The sequence below is a fragment of the Aythya ferina genome (assembly GCF_964211825.1).
Source record: "Aythya ferina genome assembly, chromosome: 26".
NCBI lineage: Eukaryota > Metazoa > Chordata > Aves > Anseriformes > Anatidae > Aythya > Aythya ferina.
In genome coordinates, this window is record NC_140324.1 from 3,315,370 (window position 1) to 3,337,758 (window position 22,389).

At 67.3% G+C, this 22,389-nt stretch overlaps 4 protein-coding genes across 10 annotated transcripts; 2 read left to right on the plus strand and 2 right to left on the minus strand.

Annotated features, from left to right (window-relative positions):
• Positions 1-404: 404 nt before the first annotated feature.
• On the minus strand, positions 405-3,015 carry LOC311424208 (uncharacterized protein). The gene is made up of 5 exons (XM_084499170.1): positions 2,617-3,015; positions 1,747-2,094; positions 1,155-1,184; positions 971-1,063; positions 405-675 (listed from the first exon to the last, which is right to left on the minus strand). Exons 1-5 carry the CDS (start codon positions 2,927-2,929, stop codon positions 599-601), a joined length of 861 nt encoding a protein of 286 aa, XP_084355296.1. The 5' UTR covers positions 2,930-3,015; the 3' UTR covers positions 405-598.
• A 721-nt stretch (positions 3,016-3,736) lies between these two features.
• FSD1 (fibronectin type III and SPRY domain containing 1) lies at positions 3,737-9,461 on the plus strand. The gene is made up of 13 exons (XM_084498468.1): positions 3,737-3,808; positions 5,003-5,098; positions 5,201-5,332; positions 5,445-5,546; positions 6,050-6,072; positions 6,287-6,408; positions 7,065-7,274; positions 7,437-7,535; positions 7,695-7,854; positions 7,935-8,014; positions 8,132-8,383; positions 8,836-8,924; positions 9,034-9,461. The coding sequence occupies exons 1-13, from the start codon at positions 3,797-3,799 to the stop codon at positions 9,139-9,141; spliced, it is 1,485 nt and encodes a 494-aa protein (XP_084354594.1). The 5' UTR covers positions 3,737-3,796; the 3' UTR covers positions 9,142-9,461.
• Positions 9,462-9,588: 127 nt separating this feature from the next.
• On the minus strand, positions 9,589-14,505 carry STAP2 (signal transducing adaptor family member 2). Its single transcript, XM_084498382.1, has 11 exons — positions 14,294-14,505; positions 14,091-14,162; positions 13,193-13,288; positions 12,864-12,920; positions 12,625-12,737; positions 11,753-11,893; positions 11,567-11,636; positions 10,779-10,875; positions 10,263-10,427; positions 10,067-10,159; positions 9,589-9,825 (listed from the first exon to the last, which is right to left on the minus strand). Exons 1-11 carry the CDS (start codon positions 14,369-14,371, stop codon positions 9,767-9,769), a joined length of 1,041 nt encoding a protein of 346 aa, XP_084354508.1. The 5' UTR covers positions 14,372-14,505; the 3' UTR covers positions 9,589-9,766.
• Positions 14,506-18,198: 3,693 nt separating this feature from the next.
• On the plus strand, positions 18,199-22,186 carry MPND (MPN domain containing). Of its 7 annotated transcripts, none has more exons than XM_084498747.1 (12): positions 18,199-18,243; positions 19,179-19,405; positions 19,488-19,718; positions 19,810-20,126; positions 20,271-20,367; positions 20,495-20,567; positions 20,642-20,718; positions 20,831-20,999; positions 21,074-21,144; positions 21,281-21,350; positions 21,541-21,654; positions 21,820-22,186. In XM_084498747.1, the coding sequence occupies exons 1-12, from the start codon at positions 18,237-18,239 to the stop codon at positions 22,170-22,172; spliced, it is 1,806 nt and encodes a 601-aa protein (XP_084354873.1). In that variant the 5' UTR covers positions 18,199-18,236; the 3' UTR covers positions 22,173-22,186. The 7 variants fall into 7 exon arrangements, 5 of the variants coding, with proteins under 5 accessions (XP_084354873.1, XP_084354870.1, XP_084354869.1 ...); XM_084498744.1 differs by lacking the exon at positions 18,199-18,243 and having other exon boundaries at positions 18,878-19,405; positions 19,810-19,969; positions 20,042-20,126; XM_084498743.1 differs by lacking the exon at positions 18,199-18,243 and having other exon boundaries at positions 18,878-19,405; positions 21,562-21,654.
• The last annotated feature ends 203 nt before the right edge of the window (positions 22,187-22,389 follow it).

The window sequence follows — 22,389 nt, forward strand, 5'->3', positions numbered from 1 at the left end:
GGTGCAGAAGGGGGGAGCTGACGGTGGTGGTGCCCCCCCCTCCCTACCCCGGCAGGGCCAGGAATGGGGCGAGCGCTTCCGGAGCGGTGGCTGCGGCCCCGCTGCATGCCTGGGTGCAAATTGAAACGAGGCCACGGGACCGCAGAGCAGCTTCCCTGAAATGGGGAGGGGGGGCCCAGGGGGAAGGGGGGGCCCAGGGGGGCTGCAGAGCCTGCTGGCCACGCATTGTCCCCCCCCCCAACCCCAGCCCCCCAGGCACGTGTGTCCCCTGCCCCGTGCGGCCCGAGCCCACCCGTGCTGGGGAGGTTGCGCTGGGGGCACCCTGAATTTGGCACTGGTTGCCCCCCCACCCCCCCCACCAGGGGTGGGTGCTGCGGGTGGTGCACAGAAGACAGGAAGCGGGGTTGCAGGGTGCTGCACATCTTTTTGGGGGGGCTTTTCCTGTTTAAAGCAGCCCCAGGCGCCGCCACTCCCCTGCCAGCGCAGACACCCGGGGCCTCTGGGGCCCGGCGCGGGGCGTTTGGGGGTCCTCTCCGGGGGGGGGGGGCACCCTCAGGGCCAGTGGGGTGCCCCCACCCCTGGTACCCGTTGCTCTTTGTCACCTTCCGGGGGGGGGCAATCGTTCCTTGGGGGTCCGCTCCGAGCGGGGCAGCACGTTCATGTAGGTGGCTGTGTCTGAGGGGCGGTGGGCGTTGGGGGGAGCAGAGCCGGGCACCGCCAGCCTTGGTCCCCAAAACACGGCCCCCGGGGGGGCTGGCACAGCCAGGGGACCTCCTGAGGACACCCAGGGGGTCCCTTGGGTGCCCCCCCAATCCCCAGAGGTGCATAGGGTGAGGGGCACGGGAGGAGGGGGTCACAGGGAATTTGGGCATAACGGAAAATTTGGGGAGGGGTGGGAAAGGCGGGCACGGGGTAGGACGGGGAGGGCAGGGGGGGTATTTGGGGACAGGGGAGGTGGGCAGGGGGTTACCTGCTCTCCTGCGCCAGTGCCGGTGGCCGAGGAAGGCCAGCACGAAGAGGAGGAAGGTGCCCCCCAGGGCCCCCGCCAGCCCCCCCGCCAGCCCTGCAAGGACAAGGCCACCATGTCCCCAGCTGGGCCACCACCGCAGCACCGCCGCTGCCGGGCCGGGGGGAGCCAGCGGGGACACGCTTACCTGCCCCGTGTCCTGCCTCAGCTGCTGCTGCTGGGGGGGGGGTGGGGAAGCAGAATCAGGGCTGTGCCGGCCACGCTGTGCACTGTCCCCATCCTGTCCCCATCCTGTCCCCATCCTGTCCCCGTCCTGTCCCCGTCCTGTCCCCGTCCCTCCTGCACCGTGGCCGCCCTGGTCTGGGCAATTCCCCTGCCTGTGACCCAGACACCCGCTAATGCTCAGGGACAAGCCACGGCCCAGGGACCCCCAGTAACCCCCCCCCCAGCACCACCTCCCAGGGACCCCCAATAACCCTCCCCCCCCCCACATCCCAGAGACTCCCAGTAACCCCCCACCACCACACCACATCCCAGGAACCCCCACTAACCCCCCCCACACACATCCCAGGGACCCCACTACCCCCCCCCACCCCTCCACCATCCCACATCCCCCAGCACAGCCCCCAGGGATGCCCCATCCCATCCACCCCATTAAACCCCCCCTTGGGGCTGCCCAGGAAGGGCACAGAGCCAGGAGCTCCACGTGCCACGCAGCGGGGTGGCAGCACCCCAATGTCCCCAAATGTGTCCCCGTCACCCCCGGGGGGGGGGGTTACCTGCGCTGACGGTCAGCACGGTGCCGTTACCGGTGGCGGTGGCCAAGTGGGGGATCTCCAGGGTGACCCGGCAGACGTAGCACCCCGCGTCCCCCGGCCGTGCCCGCTGGATGCTGAGGGCGGCGATGGGGGGGTCCCAGGCGATGCTCAGGCCGGGGACGCAGGGGGCCGGGGTGGCGGCGGGGCCCATGCGGGCGCTGCACAGGACCCCCTGCCCCGCGCCCTTCAGCCACTCCACGCGGAACATCTGGGGGGGCTCCGTCGCCACCACCAAGCACCCCAGGGCCACCCCTTCGCCCGCCGCCACCCGCACCTCCGACGGGTCCTGGATCACCCACAGGGCGCCCGCTGCGGGGAACGGGGCTCGGGGTCACATCACGGTGGTCCCAGGGATGGGGAAATGAGGGGCTGGTTGCTGCCAGGGTGTCCCCCCATGTGTGTGTCCCCCCCCCTAGTGCCACCGTGGCCGTATGGGGACACTGAGGCACTGCGGCGTCCCGCTCGTGGCCCCTGAGCACGCAGCGCTCTGTGCATGGCTGTCCCCTCGCTGCTGTCCCCTTCCTGCCCCCCCTGACCACGTTCTGCCCCCCCCCATCTGCCCCCCTCACCTTGTCCCCCAGCCACAGCCGTGTCGCCCACCCCTGTCCCTCCCCACCGTGTCCCCACGTCTGTGCCCCAAACCCACCCGCTTCCCCCTAGATGTCCCTAGCATCCCCCCCCTGTCCCCCCCTGTGCCCCCCATGTCCCCAGCTGTCACCCAGGGGCCGGGCCGAGCCCCACAACCCCTCAGTGCCCCCCACCCCAAGCCAGAGGGACCCAAACACCGACCCCTCTGTCCCCGTCCCCCCTCACCACGTCCCCACCACTCACCACCGAGGAGGGGGACGAAGACCCCAAGCCCCCACATCCCCGTACCGGTGCCGGGGGGCTCTGGGGGGCTCTGAGGGGCCGCCAATGTCCCCACAGGGTCCCCGTCACCGCTGCAGGGCTGTCCCTGAGGTGTCCCGGCCTGCCATCGCCCCGCCGTGACGCCACGGCTTCCTGCCACCGCCACGGGGACGGGGATGGGGACAGGAACCGGGCCCGGGGGCAGCACCTGGCACCTGGGGGCTGGGGTGACCCCCCCCCGGACCCACATTTGGGGACGTGCCACCCGGGGACCCCTTTTTAACCCCCCCCACATCCCTCCCGGTGGGGGGGCACGGCCTGCCCCAGAGCTGGGGGCTGTGGGGGGCAACGTGGAGTTACTGGGAGAAGTGGGAGGCTGGGGGGGGCTCATACTGGGAGAACGCCCCCGCCCCAATTTGTGCTGCTCTCCTGTCGTGTGTGTCCCCCCCCCGGCTGGGGGACCCCCTCTGTCCCCCTCTGTCCCCCCCCCACCCTGGTCCTGAGTTCCTCAGCCCCTTCCTGGGGGTCCCCCTGCCTAGGGGGGTGCCCAGCCTATGGGGTGGGGGGGGTCCCATGGCCCCCAACCCCCCTCCCCTTGCCCCAAGGAGCTCAGGGTGCTGGCTTGGGATGGCTTTTGGGGGGGGGCTGCCCTCCCCCAGGGGGGGGTCCCCATTTTCCTGGGGGGGTCCCAGCGCTGGCTCTAGGAGGGCAGAGGACCCTTCGGCCACCCAGGGGTGTCAGCAGGCCCTGCTGGGGGGGGCTCAGGACCCCCCCCCTTGCCCTGGGGTGGGGGCTGCTTTTAGGGGGGGGGGTCTCAGCCCTTTTGGGGGGGTCTCAGCCCTTTTGGGGGGGGTCTCAGGGCCCCTCCCAGCACAGAGCGGACCCCCGGGGGTCTCCCATCCCGGCACCCTTTTGACCCCCCCGTCTGGATGCTCGGAGGCACCAAGGGGGGGGGTCGAGGAAGCTGTGGGGGGGTCATTACAGCGGTTCCCCCCCCTAAAAAAACAGAAGACCCCCCCCGGACTACATTTCCCAGCACGCCCCGCGGCCCCCCCGGACTACGGCTCCCGTCGTGCCCCGCGGGCGGGGCCGGGCCGGGTCGGGGGGGCGCCGCTCCCCCTTTGTTGGCGGCGGCGGCGCCGAGCGGCGGGGGCGGCCCGGGATGGGAGAGCAGGTACCGGGGGGGGAGGGGAGGGGAGGGGGAGGGGGAGGGGGAGGGGGAGGGGGAGAGGGAGAGGGAGAGGGAGAGGGGATGGGGGGGGAGAGATGGAGGGGGGGGATGGAGGAAGAGGAGGGTGGAGGGAGGGGAGGGATGGAAGGGGAGGGAGGGGGGGGAGGGATGGGGGAAGGGGGGATGGAGGGAGGGAGGATGGGGGGATGGAGGAAGAGGAGGAGAGATGGAGGAAGGAGGGAGGGAGGATGAAGGGATGGAGGATGGAGGAAGAGGAGGGTGGAGGGAGGGGAGGGAGGAAAGGAGGGATGGAAGGGGGAGGGAGGGGGGGAGAGGGATGGGGGATGGGGGAAGGGGGGATGGAGGAAGAGGAGGAGAGATGGAGGGAAGAGGGGTGAGGGGATGGAGGAGGGAGGAAGAGGAGATGGAGGGGTGGAGGAGGGAGAGATGGAGGGAGGAGGAAGAGGGGGATGGAGGGAGGGAGGGAGGGATAGAAGGGGGAGGGAGGGGGGAGAGGGATGGGGGATGGGGATGTGGAGGGAGGGATGGAGGGGGGATGGAGGAAGAGGAGGAGAGATGGAGGAAGGAGGGATGAAGGGATGGAGGAAGAGTGATGGAGGGAGAAGGGAAGGAGGAGGAGGGGATGGAGAGATGGAGGAAGGAGGGATGGAGGGAGGAAGAGGGGCAGGAGGAAGGAGGGCTGGTGGGATGGAGGAAGGGGTAGGAGAGGGATGGAGGAAGGAAGGGAGGGGAAGGGAGGGATGGGAGGGGGGAGAGGGAAGGGGGAAGAGGAAAAGGGGAGAGGGAGGGCCGGGGGGAGAGGGAATAAAGAGCTGGAGCAAGGAGGAACCGGGTGGGGGGGACAGAAACCGGGGAGAGGGATGAAGGGGTAAGGGGAGAGGGAGAACGGGGGGAGAGGGAGGAGGACGCGGACGGCTGCTGGGGGCTGCCCCCCCCCGGGCTGTGCCTGGGGATGGCCTGGGCACCCCCCCGAGCCCCCGTGCTCACACTCACCCCGTGCACACCCCCCCTGCTCACACTCCCCCCCCCCGTGCTCACTCTCGCCAAGTCACGGTGCGGCTCCGCCATGCCCAGGAGGCCACTAAGGGGGGGGCACACACAGAACACAGCCCCAAAATTTTTGGGGCGGGGGGGGGGGGGCCGGGCCGGGCGCTGACGGTGCTGGCGCCGGGGCAGGAGGCGCTGCGGAAGATCATCACCACGCTGGCCGTGAAGAATGAGGAGATCCAGAACTTCATCTACTCCCTCAAGCAGATGCTGCAGAACGTGGAGGTACCCACAGCGCTCCCCCTGCCCCCGCGGGGACCCCTGGGTCTCATCCTAGGGGGGGTGGGGGTGCTCCTGCTGACCCCCCCGCCCCGGTGCTGCCCCCAGGACAACACGGCGCGGGTGCAGGAGGACCTGGAGGGGGAGTTCCAGTCCCTGTACGTGCTGCTGGACGAGCTGAAGGACGGCATGGTGACCAAGATCAAGCAGGAGCGCGCCAGCCGCACCTACGAGCTGCAGGTGAGCCCTCGTCCCCCCCCCCCAGCACACACACACCGCCCCCTTTGCACCCACCGAGCTGTGGGGGGGGTCTCCCCGTCACCCTGCTGCCCCCCCCCCCCGTCCCCTGCAGACGCAGCTGGCGGCTTGCACCAAGGCGCTGGAGAGCTCGGAGGAGCTGCTGGAGACGGCCAACCAGACCCTGCAGACCGCCAACAACCACGACTTCATCGAGGTGAGCCCCTCAGCACCCATGGGTGCTGGGCTCTGTCCCCACCCGGCTGTCCCCGGGGGGGGCACAGGGGCCGCCCCGTGTCCCCCCCTCCCCACTTCTGCCTGCGCTTGGGGGCACGTTCCTCTCCTTTTTCTGCGCTGGGCACTGTGATGACGCTGCGCTGGCTGCGCCCGCTGCGGGGTTAGGGTAGGGCCGGGCACCCAGCAGGGACCGGGGGAGCGGGGTGCTGCGTCCCCTGTGTCCCCTGGGACCCCTGTGTCCCTTGGGTCCCCCCGCCCAGAGCCAGGAGTGCTGCTTGGTGCCTCCTTTCCGCTGAGCCAGCGGGGCGTAGGAGCGCCGTGAGAGGCTGTGGGGACGCCGTGCCATGGGGGGGGGGACACTGTGCCGTGGGGGTGCCGTGTGGGGACGCCGTGCGGTGCTGCGCTGCTGCCGTCCGGCTCCTGGTGCTGCTGTCTCATCCTGCTCTTCTTTTTTTCCCTCCTCTTTCCCTCTGCGCTCTCAAGGCTGCCAAACAGATCAAGGATAGGTACGGTCCCCCCGCGGCCCCGCACCCCACTAACCCCTAACGTCGGTGTCACCCCCAACCTCACCCCAACACGGGGGTGGTGGTCCCGGGGACACCCCCTTCCACCCTCCCCTCTCCCCGCAGACGCGCAGGGTCGGGGTGGCCGCTCGGGGTTGGGCTTTTGCCCCGCTCCCAGCCCTGCTGACCCCCCCCGCGTCCCCGTGTCCTTGTGCAGCGTGACCATGGCCCCCGCCTTCCGCCTCTCGCTCAAGGCCAAGGTGAGCGACAACATGAGCCATCTGATGGTGGATTTTGCCCAGGAGCGCCGCCTGCTCCAGGCCCTCGCCTTCCTGCCAGGTATCGCCCGCCGGCGGCGGGTGCAGGGCCACGAGGGAGGTGCTGGGGCTGCGGGGACGCGGGGCAGGGCATGGCAGGCAGCCAGCTCGGGTTATTTTCCTCCCGGCGCACAGCCGGGATGAAGCAGGGCCAGTGCCAGGGTGTACGGGCACCGAGGGCTGTGCCAGGCTGGCGGGGGGACAAATGGGGGCCAGGATGGGGGAGCGGGATGTAGTTAGGGGGCTTTGGGGTGGCAGGGGGGAGAGGTTGGGGAGCACGGGGTGTCCCAGCCAGCGAGGTGAGAAAGTGCTAGGGAGGGAGAGCTTGGGGAGGGAGCTTCGGATGCTGCGCCTTTGGGTGCTGTTTGGGGCTCGGGGTGCATCACTTGGGGTCTCTGGGGTGCTGTGCCCCAGGGATGTGTGCGTGCACACCTGGGGTCCTCGGGGTGCCGTTCCCATAGGATCTGTGTAGGTGCTGTGCCTGGGAATCCCCAGACGCAGCGCTTACAGGGCTCGGGGCGCTTTCCCAGGGACCTGGCGGGTGCCAGCCCCCCGATACGTGCCCTGCGGGGGGGCTTTGGGGTGCCCTGGCCGGGTGCCCCGCGGGTGCGGTGCCGGTGGCGCCGGGGCCAGCCCGGCTGCACTGGGGGGGACTGGCACGGCTGCTCCCGTGGGCAGTGCCCAGCACCCCCGAAATCGACCTGGCGGAGTCGCTGGTGGCCGACAACTGCGTGACGCTGGCCTGGAGGATGCCCGACGAGGACAGCAAGATCGACCACTACGTGCTGGAGTACCGCAGGACCAACTTCGAGGGGCCGCCCCGCGCCAAGGAGGACCAGCCCTGGATGGTGGTGGAGGGCATCAAGGGCACCGAGTACACCCTGGCCGGTGAGGGCACGGGGCCGGGTCAAACCCTGAAGGTGCCCTAGGGTGGGTGCTGGGGGTGGTGGGTGCCCGGGGCTGGCCCGAAGGTTTGGGTGGCGGTGCCGAGGATGGGGTTGCGGTGTCGCACCTTGCCGTGCCCCGTTTGTGACCCCGCCGTGCCTGCAGGGCTGAAGTTTGACATGAAGTACATGAATTTCCGCGTGCGGGCGTGCAACAAGGCCGTGGCGGGCGAGTTCTCGGAGCCGGTCACTTTGGAGACGAGAGGTGGGTGCTGGGTGGGGGCACTGAGCACCTCTTGGTGCCCCCGCTCCTCCGTGCCCCCCAGCGCTGCCTCTGCCCCATCGTGCCGGGCTCTGCGTCCCCCTCACCCCGGGGCCAGGCAGGAGGGCTTTTTGGGGCCACGCTGACGGTGGCCGCCCCCAGCATTCACGTTCAAGCTGGACGCCAGCACGTGCCACCAGAACCTGCGGGTGGAGGAGCTCAGCGTGGAGTGGGACGCCACGGGCGGCAAGGTGCAGGACGTCAAGGCACGCGAGAAGGACGGCAAGGGCAGGACGGCCTCGCCCGCCAACTCTCCTGCCAGGTAACCCCCAGCCCCCCCCCCGACACCCCCGGCACCCCGCCCCGGAGCAGCACCAACCCTCTCCTTGCCGTCTGCCCTAGGGTGGTGCAGTCCCCCAAGAGGATGTCCTCGGGGCGCGGGGGCAGAGACCGCTTCACCGCCGAGTCCTACACGGTGCTGGGTGAGCCGGGGGGCGAGAGGGTGGGCGCGGGGCACCCCGGGGTGCAGGAGGGGGCTCCCCGTGTGCTTGGCAGCCCCCGCCCGCGGGCAGAGAGGTGGCAGCGCCCCGTGCCCGCAGGTGACACGCTGATCGACGGGGACGACCACTACTGGGAGGTGAAGTACGACCGCGACAGCAAGGCCTTCGGCGTGGGGGTGGCGTATCGCAGCCTCGGCAAATTCGACCAGCTGGGCAAGACCTCGGCCTCCTGGTGCCTCCACCTCAACAACTGGCTGCAGGTCAGCTTCAGCGCCAAGCACGCCAACAAGGCCAAGGTGCTGGACGTGCCCGTGCCCGACTGCATCGGCGTCTACTGCAACTTCCACGAAGGTGGGAGCGGGACCCACGGGGACCCGACGGGATGGGGAGATCTGGGGGGGTCTGGGGGGCTGGGTGCTGGACAAAAAGGGCAGGGGGCTCCTGGAGAGAGCCCAGCGGAGGCCACAAAGAGGAGCCGGGGCCTGGAGCATCTCCCCTGGGAGGAGAGGCTGAGAGAGCTGGGGCTGGGCAGCCTTGGGAAGAGAAGGCTGAGAGGGGATCTGAGCAGTGTCTGGAAAGAGCTGAGGGGTGGCAGACAGAGGGACATGGCCAACCTCTTCTCAGGGCTCTGTGGGGACAGGACAACGGGCAGTGGCCACCAAACGGAGCCCAGGCAGTTCCGCACCAACACGCCAAAGAACTTCTTCCCGGGGAGGGTGCCGGAGCGCTGGGACAGGCTGCCCAGGGAGGCTGGGGGGGGGGCTCCTGTCCCCTCCCTGTACCCCCCCCTCGTGTTCCCGCAGGGTTCCTGTCCTTCTACAACGCCAGGACCAAGCAGCTGCTGCACACCTTCAAGGCCAGGTTCACGCAGCCGGTGCTGCCCGCCTTCATGGTAAGGGGCTGGGTGGGCACACGAAGGGGGGGGGCCAGGCAGCCCCTAGAGGTCCCGGCCGTGCCCCCCCCGTGCCCCCCAATGCCCACCCATGTCCCCGTACCCACAGGTGTGGTGTGGCAGCTTCCACGTCACCGTGGGGCTGCAGGTGCCCAGCGCTGTGAAATGCCTCCAGAAACGCAACAGCACGGCCAGCAGCAGCTCCAGCCTGCCCTAACGCCGCCCCCCCCCCCCCACTAGGCGCCCCCCCGGGCAGAGCACTGAATGTACCCTGACCCCCCCATACGTACCCCCAGCCCCCACCCCCCTCACTCACCGCCCTCGCCGCGCTGCTGAGGCTGTGCCAGCCCCCCCGGGACCCCCCCAAGGGGACGCCAGGCTGGGTGGGGGGCAGTGGCACCCGCGGGGCTGCCAGGACCCCCCCCACCGCTGCGTGCCCCCCCTCCCAAAATGCAGCACCTGGGCTGGGCTCGTCACCCCCCCCCCTCACCACAGACAGCTGCTTCTGGCCTTAATAAATCAGGATCGAGGTGTAAACGGCCCCAGTGCCCTGCCTGGGGGTGGGAGGGCACGGGGGGGGTCCTGCTGCCACCCCCCCACACACCATGGGGGGAAAAGGGGGTTTGGGGGGGGGGCACCAAGGAATGAGGAGGGGGCAGCCAAGGGGGGTGGGGTGGATGGGTTTATTGGTGATGCTGCTGGGGCTGTGCCCCCCCCCCCGCCGTGATACAGGTGCCAGCCTCTGCCACCCCCCCCCGGGGGGGAACCTTTGCCTGGTGGGGGGGTCCAAGGCTAGGCAGGACTGGGGGGGTGGGTGCCGGACCCCCCCCCCCCCGCACCCATCAGCAGTCCGAGCAAGCTCGCCGCTCCCTCAGCTTCTCCCAGAGCTCCTCCGTAATGTCTGCGAAATGGGGGGGGGGGACAGTGAGCTGGGGGGGGGGCAGCGAGGTGGGGGAACCTCCCCCCCACCCCCCCAAACCTCCCCAAGCTGCTGCAGGCACCTGAACCCCAAAGCACGGCTCTGCTCCAGCCCCTGCCCCACAGGGACAGGTCCCAGAATTTGGGTGCCCCCCCCCCGCCCCCCCCTCCAAACCCCCCCCAAGTCCCCTGTGGGACCTGGACCCCCCCCCCCCCCCCATTACCTTGGGACAGCAGCTGGACGCGGGTGCGGGGGCAGGGGCAGGGGCGGGTACGGGGGGTGGGGACCGGACGGCGCCCTAAGGGGGGGGCAGCACCTGCAAAAAAGGATGGGGGGGTGGCAGGGGGTGCCCCCACCCCCGTGGGGGGCTCTTCCCCCCCCTCCCTACCTCGGTTTCCCCCCCCCGTTCCCAGACTCACCTTTCTCGGGGCAATGTGGGGCTTGGGGCCCGTGGCCGGGCGGGACGGATGCCTGGGTCTTGGGGGGTGGCGTCGGGGGGGGAGACTGGGGGTCGAGGGAGATGGGGGGGGGCTCGTACACCCCCTGCAGCGTCTCGCCGTTCTCCCCGTCCATTTCTACAAATTCTGGAGCGGGATGGGGCCGTCACCAACCCCCCGTGCGGCCCCGGCGCCCCCTCCCCAACCCACCCAGCCCTCCCGTGCCCGCCTGCAGCACCCCAAAATCCCTGCCCCCCCCCCCCCTCCAGTCCCGCGACACCCCAATCACTGACCCCACAACCACCGTCCTGCCCCCCCCCAGTCACCCCAAAACTTCTGTCCAACCCCCCAGCAATCCCCTGGCTGCCCCAAAGACCCCCTCGAACCCCCTCCACCGCCAACCTCCCACACCCCCAGCGCCCATAACCGCCCCCAGCGCCCCCCCCCAATCCTAAATCCGCCCCCCCCCCGTGCACCCCGTCCCCGCTGGATGCCCACCCAGCTTCTGGTTGTACTCCGAGTGCAGGGGCTGCAGGGTGCCCTTGCTCTTCTCCACGAAGTACTGCACCACCTCGGCCAGCGAGGAGCAGCAGTGCTGGGCGGGGGGGGGGGGGGCACAATAGGGCACGTGGGGATCGCCACGGGTGCCCCCACAGCCCCCCCGCTCCATGCCCACAGCCCCACGTCTCCCAGACCCCGTGGGGACCCTGCCCTGGGGGGTGCAGCATTTGGGGGACCCTGCCCTGAGGAGGTGCTGGGTCCTTTGGGGGGGGGGGGGGGGTTCAGCCCCTCAGGGGTCCTGGTCCCTTAGGTCCCAACCCCTTGGGGGTCCCAACCCCTTGGGGGTCCCAATCCCTTAGGTCCCAGCCCCCTGGGGAGGGGTCCCAATCCCCTGGGGGGTCCCAGCATCCAAGTGTCCAAGCTCCTGGGGGTCCCAACCCCTTGTGTCCCAACCCCTGGGCCCCTTGGGGGTCCCAGTCCCTTTGGGGTCCAATCCCTTAGGTCCCAGCCCCCTGGGGTGTTCCCAATCCCTTGGGGGGCGTCCCAGCCCCCAAGTGTCCTAGCTCCTGGGGGTCTCAATCCCTCGTGTCCCAGTCCCTTAGGGGTCCCAGCCCCTTGGGGGTCCCAGCCTCCAAGTGCCCTAGCTTTTGGGGCGATCCCAATCCCTTGAACCCCAGCCTGGTGTGGGACAGGAGGATCCCATCCCTTGCAGGTCCCATCCCAGGCGCCCAGCTCAGGGGTCCCTTGTCCCCGGCGCCGTCCCGGCCCTGCCCCACGTCACTCACCGGCACATCCACGCTGATGCAGTATCCCTGGCCCGTGTCGATCACCTTGTAGTGCCTGATCAGTGCCGTGCTGCCAAGGGGGGGGGGTGATGGCATCAGTGGGCATCAGGAGCCCCCCCCTGGGGATGAGGAGCTGCCCTCCGGTGCCGTCCGGCCCCGGTCCCGGCCCCGCAGGGCCCCGCTCACCCGTTCAGCATCTGGCGCGTGGTGACGGAGACGCCTTGGCCGTGCCCCCCGGGCCGCAGCACCATGTTCCCGCTGCCCCCGCTGCGCTCCAGCAGCTGCTCGGCCTCCCCCCGAGACACGTTGTAGAAGCAGCTGGGGAACCTGGGGGCGAGCGGGACGTCACCCCGAGCCGTGTCGTGTCACCCCGAGCCGTGTCATTTCACCCCAAGCCGTGTCGTGTCACCCCGAGCCATGTTGGGCCACCCCGAGCCATGTAGGGCCACTCCAAGCCACATTGTGTCACCCTGTGCTGTGCTGGGCCATCCCAAGCTGTCATGTCACCCCGAGCCGTGTCCTGTCACCCTGGGCCATGTTGGGCCACCCCAAGCTGTGTCATGTCACCCCAAGCTGTGTCAGGCCACCCTGAGCCACATCATGTCACCCCGAGCCAGGCCAGGCCCTCCAAGCCATGTCATGTCACCCTGAGCTGGGCTGGACCACCCCGAGCCATGTTGTGTCACCCTGATCTGTGTTGTGTCACCCCAAGCCATATTGTGTCACCCTGAGCTGCGTCATGTCACCCTGAGCCATGTTTGTGTCACCCTGAGCTGTGCTCTGTCACCCCAAGCCAGGCCAGGCCCCCCAAGCCATGTTGGGTCACCCCGATCCGTGTCATGTCACCCCGAGCCATATAGTGTCACCCCATGCCAGGCCAGGCCCTCCAAGCCATACCCTGTCACCCCGAGCCGTGTCATGTCACCCTAAGCTCTGCTGGGCCACCCTAAGCCACGTCGTGTTCCCCCGAGCCACGTCGTGTCCCCCGGAGCCATCCCCGGCCACCGTCCCCATCTCAGCCCGGTGAGCACGGAGATGACCCCGGCCCCATAACTCACTGTAGGACCAGCGGCTCCCTGGGGCATTTGCGGCGCTCCTGCTCCTCGCGCAGGGCCTCCAGCAGCAGGAACTTGTGGCCGGGCAGCAGCACCAGGTCCAGGGGCACCTTCATCTGCAGGGAGCACGCGGGGCACCGGGCACGGCAGGGCCACCACCGCGGGGGACCCCGGGCCACCACCACCACCATGGGGCCACCACCATGGCCCCCACCCAGGGGCAGCTCGGCCCCCGCACCCACCTGGGCCATGGTCAGGATGAATCCCCGCCACACCTCCTGCGCCTCCACGCTCACCGCCTGCGAGGGACCAGGGGGTGTGGGGGGGTTGAAGGCAGCCTGCCCCCCCCCCAAGCCCCCTAACCCCATCCCTTGCCCCCCCCAAGCCTCTACACCCCGCTGTGACCCCAAACCCTGCCCCTGTCCCCCCCCCCCCAGCACCTGCAGGTTCCCTTCCATGCCCTCCCCTGCCCCCCAAACCCCACTGAGGACCCTGGGTCCCCCCAGCCCCATCTCTAGTGCCCCCCCCTTCCCACTTGTGCCCCCCCCCAGCCCCATGGGGTGCCCCTCACCTTCAGCATCACATTCTGGTCCTGCATCTGGACGACGAGGGCCGCCCCCTTGGACCTCACCGCCACCAGTTTGCTCAGGTCCAGAGCCTCCAGGGGCTGGGGGCAGCAGAGCCATGGGCCCCCCCCCCACGGACATGGGGGGGGGCAGCCCTCAGCCTGCCCCAAAACAGGCTCCCCCCCTCCTCACCCCCATGGGGAGGGTCCTAGCGGGGGGAAATCTCACCCCGTACCCCCACCCTAAAAGGTCCCGGTTTGGGGGACCCAGAATGGGGGGGTCCCAGCCCAGTGGTGCCACCTTGGGGGTCCCAATCCTGGGGGGTCCCAGCTCCGCATCCACCTCGGGGAGCTCAGGGGTCCCAAGGGAGAGGTCCCAGTCCTGGGGGGGTCCCACTAAGTCCCAGACCTGGGGGGGGTCCCACCCTTTGTGAGGGGGGGGGCACAGAGGTCTCAGGTCCCAGCCTAGGGCACCCACCTGCTCCCACCCTAAGGTTCTCCTACCCTTGGGGGTCCCGGATTGCCCCCCCCCCCCCCCCAAACACAAACCCCTGGGGTCCCAATCCCACCTCTCCCAGCCTGGGGGTGCCCCCTTGGGGGGGTCCCAGCGTGGTGCCCCCCCAAAACCACACCCCCTTGGGTCCCAATCCCACTTCTCCCAGCCCAGAGGTGTCCCTTTGGGGGTCCCATCTTGGTGTGCCCCCCCCAAAAAAAAAACAACACCCCCCTGGTGTTCCAACCCCACTCTTCCCAGCCCGGGGCTGCCCTCTCAGGGGTCCCAAGCTGCTGTTATCCCCCCCCCATCCCCACGCACCCACCCCCAACTCCCAGCCGGGTCCCAGTTGGGGTCCCACTGGGGGGGTGTGGGCCCCCCCCCGGCCCCCCCCGGCGGTCCTGCCCGTACCTGGCGGTCCCGGGGCTCCGTGTAGAAGGCGAGCAGTGGCCCCCGCAGCCCTGCCCAGACCCTCCGGTAACCCTGGGGGGACGGAGGGGACCCCTCAGCACCGGGGGGGGGTTGTCCCGGTACCGGGGGGGGTTGTCCCGGTACCGGGGGGGTTGTCCCGTTGATGGAGGGTTTGGGGGGGCTGTGAGGAGGTGCCAGCCCACCTTGTCCCGCGGTCCCCGCTTCTGCACGAAGCCCTCGTAATAGTGCCGGGTCCCGGCCCGCTGCGGGGGGGGCGCCATGCCCGGGAGCTGCCGGTGCCACCGGGACCGGGAGGGGCCGGGACTTATTCAGGGAGCGGGCTCGGGGCCCGCCCCCGTTTCCCGGACACGGGGCGAAGGGCACGGGGTGGGGGGGTGCCCGTGGGGACGTGCCCGTGGGCACCGGGCTTCCCGGTGGCCCCCCCCGCCCTACAGCCGGGGCTCTCCCGGTGTCCCCCCCACCGCCCCCGGGGCTCCCCCGGTGTCACCGTGCTGGGCAGATGGACAGCACAGCCGCTCTCACCGCCCCTCCTTGGGTGAGGGGGGGGGGAAGTAAATCAAGAACAACTCACGGGTTGAGATAAGGATAATGTAATTGAAGGGGAAAAAATAATAATTATTAAGGAAAGATTATCATGAAGTAAATAATTGAACTAAAGGAAACAAACAAACAAAAAAAAAAAAAAAAAAAAAAAAAGGAAAGGGGAAAAGGAAAGCAAAACAAAACACAAAACAAAACAAAATACAGGCTGTGTGGAAGTGCAGAGGAAAGAAATTCCTCTCTATTTCCCCCAAACAAGCGATGCTCGACCTCGTCCTTGCAGCAGGGCCTCAACGCACGTAGCTGCTGTTTGAGAGGGGGACAGACGCTTCCACCAGAGCCCCCCCCTCCCCTCTTCCTCCTTTTCCCACCTTTTATTGCTGAGTGTGACCCCCCCACGGCACAGACCATCCCCCTGGCTGGGTTAGCCCGGCTGCCCTGCGGATATCCCTTTTCTCCCCTTTTTGCCCACCCCCTAGGAGTGTTGGGGGGAACCCCGGTGCGGTGCCAGCACTGCTCAGCACCCGGCACAACCCTGGGGTGATCCCACTGCTGTGCTAGCTCCAGGTGCAGAGCACAGCACTGGGTGGGCTGCAGGGAACGGTACCATCCCAGCCAGACCCCATACAACCTCCACCCCTTATTCCATAACATTTGTCTCACTCTCAGGTCCCCCCTGCTTTAACATGTAAGTATTCTCACCACCGTTATTCCTCGTCCTTTAACAGATTAATAGGATTAATGTCTGGACGCCAGCACCAGCTTAGCTCAAGTCCTTGTTGCACTGCCCGGCTCCTTGCAAAGCTGATCTGTTGTTGATCCTGCAGTGTCTTCCTACCACATATAACTTAGATTACAGATTAGTTTCCTCTCAGGGTTAAGTCTCCTTGAGGCACACACCTGATATCCCCATTATTTTGCATGACCCACCGGGTATACCCCGGTCCTTGGGCGAAGACAATCCCACGAGTAGGTTTGCCTTTTCCCGAGGCAGGAGCAACCCACACTGCCTACATCCACCTTCCTACATGCACTACGGGGCCTTTAGCTCCTCTCTCCGTGTGGAGGTTTTGTTTCGGCAGGACCAGCACGGCTGTCAGACCCCCTATTATTACCCAGCCAAGTGGCCTCTGGTAGATTTCTATCCCAATATTTCCATGTCCCAGCACCCAGTGTTTGTAACATTAACAGTCCGTGGTACCTCTCCACCTTCCCACAGGCTGTGGGTGGTAAGGGATGTGGTACACCCACTCAGTGCCATGGCTCTTGGCCCAGGAGGTGACAGGATTGTTTGGAATTGACTCCCATTATCGGACTCAATCCCCTCTGGTGTCCCATGAGCCACAGCACTTACCTTTCCAGGCCCAAGGCAGTGTTTCAGGCCGTGGCATGGTTTACGGGGTATGTTTCCAGCTACCCAGTAGTTGCTCCTACCATGGTGAGTATGTACCGTTTCCTTGGCGTGTTTGTAGGAGTGACCCGATGTAGTCAATTTACCAGGCCTCACCACATTGAAACCCCGTCCACCTCCCCCTGTTCCAGGGAGATTTTACCTTCAAGGCTCTCTTGATTGCAGCACAGGTCTCACACTGATGGGTAACCTCAGTGGTCAGGTCCACCCCTTGATCATGAGCCCATCTGGATGTGGCATCCCTCCCCAGATGTCCTGATGTTTCGTGGGCCCATCTAGCCCCAAACAGCTCACCCTCACATCCCCAGTCCAGGTCCACCTGAGCCACTTCAATTTTCGAAGCTTGATCCACTTCTTTGTTGTCCTGATGTTCTTCAGTAGCGTGACTCTTGGGCTTGAGGGCCTCTACATGACGTACCTTTACAGCAAAGTTTTCTACCCGGGCAGCAATATCTTGCCACAGGGCAGCAGCCCAGATGGGTTTCCCTCTGTGCTGCCGGTTGCTCTGTTTCCATTGTTCTGTCTTGACTGTGGGGGCGACTGATACCATGGTCGGTTGGTCCTCTGGGTCAGCCGCAGCGCGTGTTATCTGGTCATCTGTCTCAGAAACTTCCTCCCTCTCTTCAAGGTGCTGGATGCTGTTAAGCGGTGTTTGATAGGAGTAAGCCAGGACCCAGCACAATGCTGCAAGCTGTCGTTCTCCGGCATTATCAGGGTCAGGGCATACAACTCAATCATTCTATCAGGTTTTAGGATTTTGCACTTGTTCAGGGGTGAAGTTCAAAACTATTGGAGGAGACACCTGTGGCAGGTACCGGCCTATATCCTCCCACACACCTTGCCACCCGCCACCAGACTGTTTCGAGACACATTCCCGGGTAAGCTTTCTAAACAATCAATTAATCTTAGGGAGAAGAGGAAACCTGTTATTCAGAATTAGAAATAGCAATATATGGCTTACACATGGATGTTCAAAATACTCAAAAACTGTTGTAATTAGCCCACTGTGAAAGAAGGAGGAGGTACCATTCCTGATATCATTCACAAACTGACATCCAGACGGGGAAAGGAAGGCAGTGTAGTTCTGGATATTCTCTAAAAAGATAGTTTCCATGAGACCCAAACGATAACAGCGCAGAGCCTGAATGCCAGATTAAACTCAAGGCCAGTGTTTGGCAGCACAGAGAACTCGAAAAAAGGAGCACAGATTGTAGCACATCCTCGGATCGGATATAGAGGAGGAAGGAGAACATGGCATGGATTGCATGACACATGAACAAACAAGCCAGTATTAACAGGACACTGAGCATGGTGACTAGTGAGTAAGCGTGTTAGCTGGAAGCGTTTTAATCAATTCCGTCGTTATCTCAACCCTTTGACCCCATGTAGGGTGCCAAAAAAGGACTGCGGTGGTTTTACTGTGCTGGGCAGCTGAACACCACAACCGCTCTCACTGCCCCTCCTTAGACGAGGAGGGGAAGAAGTAAATAAAGAACTCACGGGTTGAGATAAGGATAATATAATTAAAGGGAAAAAAATAATAATTGTTAAGGAAAGATTATTATGAACTAAACAATGTAACTAAGGGGAAAAAAAGGGGAAAAAAGAGGGGGAAAGGGAAACAAAACAAAACAAAACAAAACAAAACAAAACCAAATACAGGCTGTGTGGAAGTGCAGAGGAAAGAAATTCCTCTCTATTTCCCCCAAACGAGCGATGCTCGACCTCGTCCTTGCAGCAGGGCCTCAACGCACGCAGCCGGTGTTCGGGAGGGGGACAGACGCTTCCACCAGAGCCCCCCCTCCCCTCTTCCTCCTTTTCCCACCTTTTATTGCTGAGTGTGACCCCCCCACGGCACGGACCATCCCCGTGGCTGGGTTAGCCCGGCTGCCCTGCGGATATCCCTTTTCTCCCTTTTTTTTGCCCCCCCCCCAGGAGTGTTGGGGGGAGCCCCGGCGCGGTGCCAGCAGCGCTCAGCACCCGGCACGACCCCGGGGCGACCCCCCCGGCGGTGCTGACCCCATGGCTCGGCACCAGCCCCCCCCCCCCATACCCCCCCCCCCCACCACCCGGTGCCCCCCCCCTCCCCGGTGTCCCCCCCCCCCCGCCGTTCCCGCAGCGGGGGCGGGGCCGCCCCCATCACGTGGCGGCGGGGGGAGGCCGGAGCGCGGAGCATGGCAGGTACCGGGCCGCGACCCCCCCCCCTCCAAAGCCCCCCCCTCCAAAGCCCCCCCCTTCCCCGCCACCGACCCCCGGGGGGAGCGCGGGGGGCGCGCCCCCGGCGGGCAGCGGGCACGCGCACGGCTGCACCTGCGTGCACGGCGCTGCCCCCCCCCCCCCAATCTCCAGCCCCCCCCCCCCGGCCGTGCGCGTTCACGCGGTGCGCGCCCCCCCCCCCCGTACCCCCCCTGCTCCCCCCACCCCAGCCCCGGCTGTTGTGGGTGCTGGGGGGGCGCCTGGATGGGTCCCCGCGTCCCCACAGCCCCCACGTCCCTGCGGACCCCATGTCCCTACGGTCCCCATGTCCCCGCGGACCCCCTGTCCCCATGGCCCCACAGCCCCACATCCGCCTGTCCCCATGGCCCTGCAGACCCCATGTCCCCCATGTCCCCCATGTCCCCCGTGTCCCCACAGCCCCCATATCCCCATGCCCCCCGTGGTCCCCATGTCACCACACCCCCCATGTCCCCACAGACCCCATATCCTCACGGTCCCCACGTTCCCACAGTCCTCATGTCCCTGCAGCCCCCATGTCCCCATGCCCCCCCATGTCCCCATGATGTCCCCATGCCCCCCGTGTCCCCATGGACCCCATATCCCTACGGACCCCATGCCCCACAGACCCCATGTCCCTGCCGTCACCCCCCCGCATCCTCCTCTCCCCCATCCCTTCTCCCCCATCCCCAGCTCCCCGTGTCCCCCCCACATCCCCTCTCCCCGTGTCCCTGCCTGGCAGCGCCCCCATTTCCACGGCCCCCAACCTGTCTGTGACCCCTGTGTGTCACCGTCCCCCCGCTCCCTATTTTCCCACCCACGGACATCAAGGGGGGGACCCAAGGATGCTGCCCCCACCCCCAGAGGGTTCCTGGAGGGGTCCCCACGCGGTTGTCCCACAGCGCTGGCGGCCGCCTCCCCTGGCACAGATGAGTGCCTGGAGGAGGACGAGGACGAGCTGGAGCCGGGGCTGGACAAAGCCGAGGCCGAGCCGGAGCCTGAGAGCCGGGCGAAGGCGGCGGGGGGCTCCCGGGGGGCCGTGCTGACCCGCCGCGGCATCACCCTGCGCATGCTGCTCCGCGACGGGCTCCTGGAGCCGGCCCGCGGCGTCCTCTCCATCAACTACCTGGTGAGACGGGGACGGGGACGGGGACGGGGACGGGGACGGGGACGAGGCCGGGGCCTCCCCGCTCACCCCTTTGCTCCCTTAGGGCAAGAAGTTTGTGGGGGACCTGGGTGCGGACGGCACCATCACGTGGCAGGAGACGGGCCAGGTCTTCAACTCGCCCAGCGCCTGGGCCACCCACTGCAAGCGCCTGGTGAACCCCGCCAAGAAGTCGGGCTGCGGCTGGGCCTCCGTGCGCTACAAGGGCCAGAAGCTGGACCAGTACAAGGCCGCCTGGCTGCGCAAGCACCAGCCCAACGCGCCCGCCGCCGAGGCGGTGGGTCGGGGCGATCCTAAATCCCAGCCCCCCCCCGCCCCGGGTGTCCCCGCGGGGTGCTGGGTGACGCTTTGCTCCCCGAACCCCGCAGAGCTTGGCTAGCGACGAGGACGAGCTGCCCGAGGAGGAGGAGGAGGCAGCGGTGGTGAAGGAAGGCCGGGTGCCCGCACCGGAGCCAACGGCCACCAAGAGACCGGAGGAGAAGAGCAAGAAGCAGCAGTGCCGGACCCTGGCGGAGCAGGCGGGGATGGGTGAGGAAGGGCAGGGTCCCCTGGGGGGGGCCAAGCCCCCCAGCCACAGTGACGGGGCGCTCTGTTTCGCAGATCAAGCCCCCCCGGGGAAAAAGCCGGAGAACAAAGCCCAGGTGCCCGTCCGCTACTGCACCCTGGGCACCCGTGACACGGGCAGGTAGGGCACAACTTGAGCCCCACGGGTGTCCCCAGCTGTGTCCCCACACGGCCACCGGCCCCGTGGGAGCTGCTGGGGTAGCGGGGAGGGCTGGGGGGGCCGCGGGGTGCCCGTGGGTGGCACCAGGGGCTGTGGCTCTTGCAGGAACCCCCAGACCCTGGTGGAGGTGATGCCCTTCACTGCCATCAACAAGTTCCAGCCCTTCAATGTGGCCATTTCCAGCAACGTCCTCCTGCTGCTGGTGCGTCCCCTCCCTGCGGGGTCCCACGGGTGGGGAGGGACTTGGGGGGGGGGGGGACGGGGACACGAGCGTGACCCGTGCCGGCTCGGGATGCTTCTTGTGCTGCTGACTTTGGCTTTCCCTTTAGGATTTCCACAGCCACCTGACGCGGAGCGAAGTGGTGGGGTACCTGGGGGGCCGGTGGGACACCAACACGCAGCGTAGGCGCCGGGGCGGGCGGGCGGGCGGCCCCCAGCCCCGTGGCAGAGCCACCCACCCTGCGCCTCCCCCCCAGTGCTGACGGTGCTGCGAGCCTTCCCCTGCCGGAGCCGCTTGGGCGACGCCGAGGTCGGGAGCATCGTGGAGGAGGAGGTAAAAGGATCCCCCCCCTACACCCACCTCTATGGGTACCCCGAAGGGTGCCGGGGGGCTGGAGGGGGGGTCCCGGGCTGCCAACGGTGTCGGCGTTTGCCCCCCCAACCAGATCTGCCAGAGCCTGTTGCTGCAGGGGCTGTCGCTGGTGGGCTGGTACCACAGCCACCCCTTCAGCCCCGCGCTGCCCTCCCTGTACGACATCGACGCGCAGATGAATTACCAGCTCAAGCTGCAGGGCAGCGGCAACGGCTTCCAGCCCTGCCTGGCTCTCATCTGCGGTAAGCACGCGGCCCCCCCCCGCCGAGCTGTGGCCCCCCCCCCTCCCCTATATCAGCCCCCTCTCTCCTCCCAGGGCCGTACTATCACGGCAACCCCGGCGTGGAGTCCAAAATCACGCCCTTCTGGGTGATGCCGCCCCCGGAGGTGAGCGGCCCCAGGCCCCACGGGGCACGGCGGCAGCGGTGCAGCTCGGGGGGGACACGGGGGGGAGGTCCCGGTGCTGTGCTGGGTGGGGTGACGCTGCTGTCCCCGTCCTCCAGCAACGTCCCAATGACTACAGCATCCCCATGGAGGTGGAGGTGACCCACATCCAGGACGGTTTCCTCACCAACGACGTCCTGCAGGAGATGGTGAGCACGGAGCGGGGGTCCGATCCTCACCACCTCCTCCCAAAATTCCCCCCTGCGCCCACCGGGATGGCTTCCAACCCCCCTGGAGCCGGGCTGGGCCCCTGCCACCCGTCCCCATCCCCATTCTCCATCCCCGCTGTGCTGCCGGGGTGCTGGTCCCACAGGGCAGGGGGCTGAGGGTCCCCTGCAGCCCCTCTCTCCCCCGCCCCAGACGCTGCTGGTGGAGTTTTACAAGGGGGCCCCCGACCTGGTGAAGTTCCAGGAGCTGTGGAGCCAGGACCAGACCTACCTGGACAAACTGAAGGTGGGGATGCCTGAGCTGGGCGGGAAAGGAATTAATTGCTGTGGTCTCCACCCTCCCTGCTCCTCCCTGGTTTTTATTTTTATTTTTCGCCCCGGTGCCGGGCAAAGTACGGGAAACAGAGGGGCCTGGGTGGATGCAGTAAAACTGGGCGTCATTCCTCCCCAGGGCTCCCTGGCCTCCCGCACCCCGAAAGACCAGAGCTTCACCCACGCCCTGGAGCAGATCTACAGCCTCCTGAAACTCAGCGGCTGAGGAGCCGGGAGCCCCGACCGGCTCAGACCTTCCCTGCAGCCAGAGCTGCCCTCGGCGAAGGGCAACGGGCGCGGGGCAGCGCCGCGGGGCCGCCGCGTGTCGCCCGCTGCCTCCGGGCACCCGGCAGAGGGGTGCCAGGTCCCTGCCGTGCCCCGGAGCAGCCCCCCGGGGAGTTGTGCGGCCGGGCCCGGCGCGGTGGCGGGGAGGGTGACGGTGGTGGTGGGAGTCTCACCTGCACGTTGTTTGTGGAAGTGGTAGTTGATTAAAGAGCAGTTTCTGAGATGGGGGCAAGGCGTGCGGCTCCGCCGGGCTGGGGGCATCCTGCTCTGCATGGAGGGGTGGCGCCAGTGGCTTTGCAGGCTCCGGGGGCCATCGGGGTGCTCAGTTCCAGGGGCTGGGTGGGGGAGATGCAGCCCCAGGGCCGCTCCCCAAGCCCCCCCCGTGGACCCAGAGCACGGTGGTCACATCACAGCCACTGCTTGG

Coding starts and splice junctions, on each gene's coding strand:
- LOC311424208 (XM_084499170.1), bottom strand. CDS start 2,929: ATGTGGGGGGGGTTAAAAAGGGGTCCCCGGGTGGCACGTCCCCAAATG. Junction 1,064..1,154: donor TGAGGCAGGACACGGGGCAG/GTAAGCGTGTCC, acceptor TTGTCCTTGCAG/GGCTGGCGGGGGGGCTGGCG. Junction 676..970: donor GCACTGGCGCAGGAGAGCAG/GTAACCCCCTGC, acceptor ACCGCCCCTCAG/ACACAGCCACCTACATGAAC.
- MPND (XM_084498743.1), top strand. CDS start 18,893: ATGCCCCACAGACCCCATGTCCCTGCCGTCACCCCCCCGCATCCTCCT. Junction 20,719..20,830: donor GGAGCATCGTGGAGGAGGAG/GTAAAAGGATCC, acceptor CCCCCCAACCAG/ATCTGCCAGAGCCTGTTGCT. Junction 21,000..21,073: donor CTGCCTGGCTCTCATCTGCG/GTAAGCACGCGG, acceptor CTCTCCTCCCAG/GGCCGTACTATCACGGCAAC.
- STAP2 (XM_084498382.1), bottom strand. CDS start 14,371: ATGGCGCCCCCCCCGCAGCGGGCCGGGACCCGGCACTATTACGAGGGC. Junction 11,894..12,624: donor AGGGAGCCGCTGGTCCTACA/GTGAGTTATGGG, acceptor GCTCGCCCCCAG/GTTCCCCAGCTGCTTCTACA. Junction 10,160..10,262: donor CCCACATTGCCCCGAGAAAG/GTGAGTCTGGGA, acceptor CCTTTTTTGCAG/GTGCTGCCCCCCCCTTAGGG.
- FSD1 (XM_084498468.1), top strand. Junction 6,073..6,286: donor GCCAAACAGATCAAGGATAG/GTACGGTCCCCC, acceptor GTCCTTGTGCAG/CGTGACCATGGCCCCCGCCT. Junction 7,855..7,934: donor CCCGCCAACTCTCCTGCCAG/GTAACCCCCAGC, acceptor CGTCTGCCCTAG/GGTGGTGCAGTCCCCCAAGA.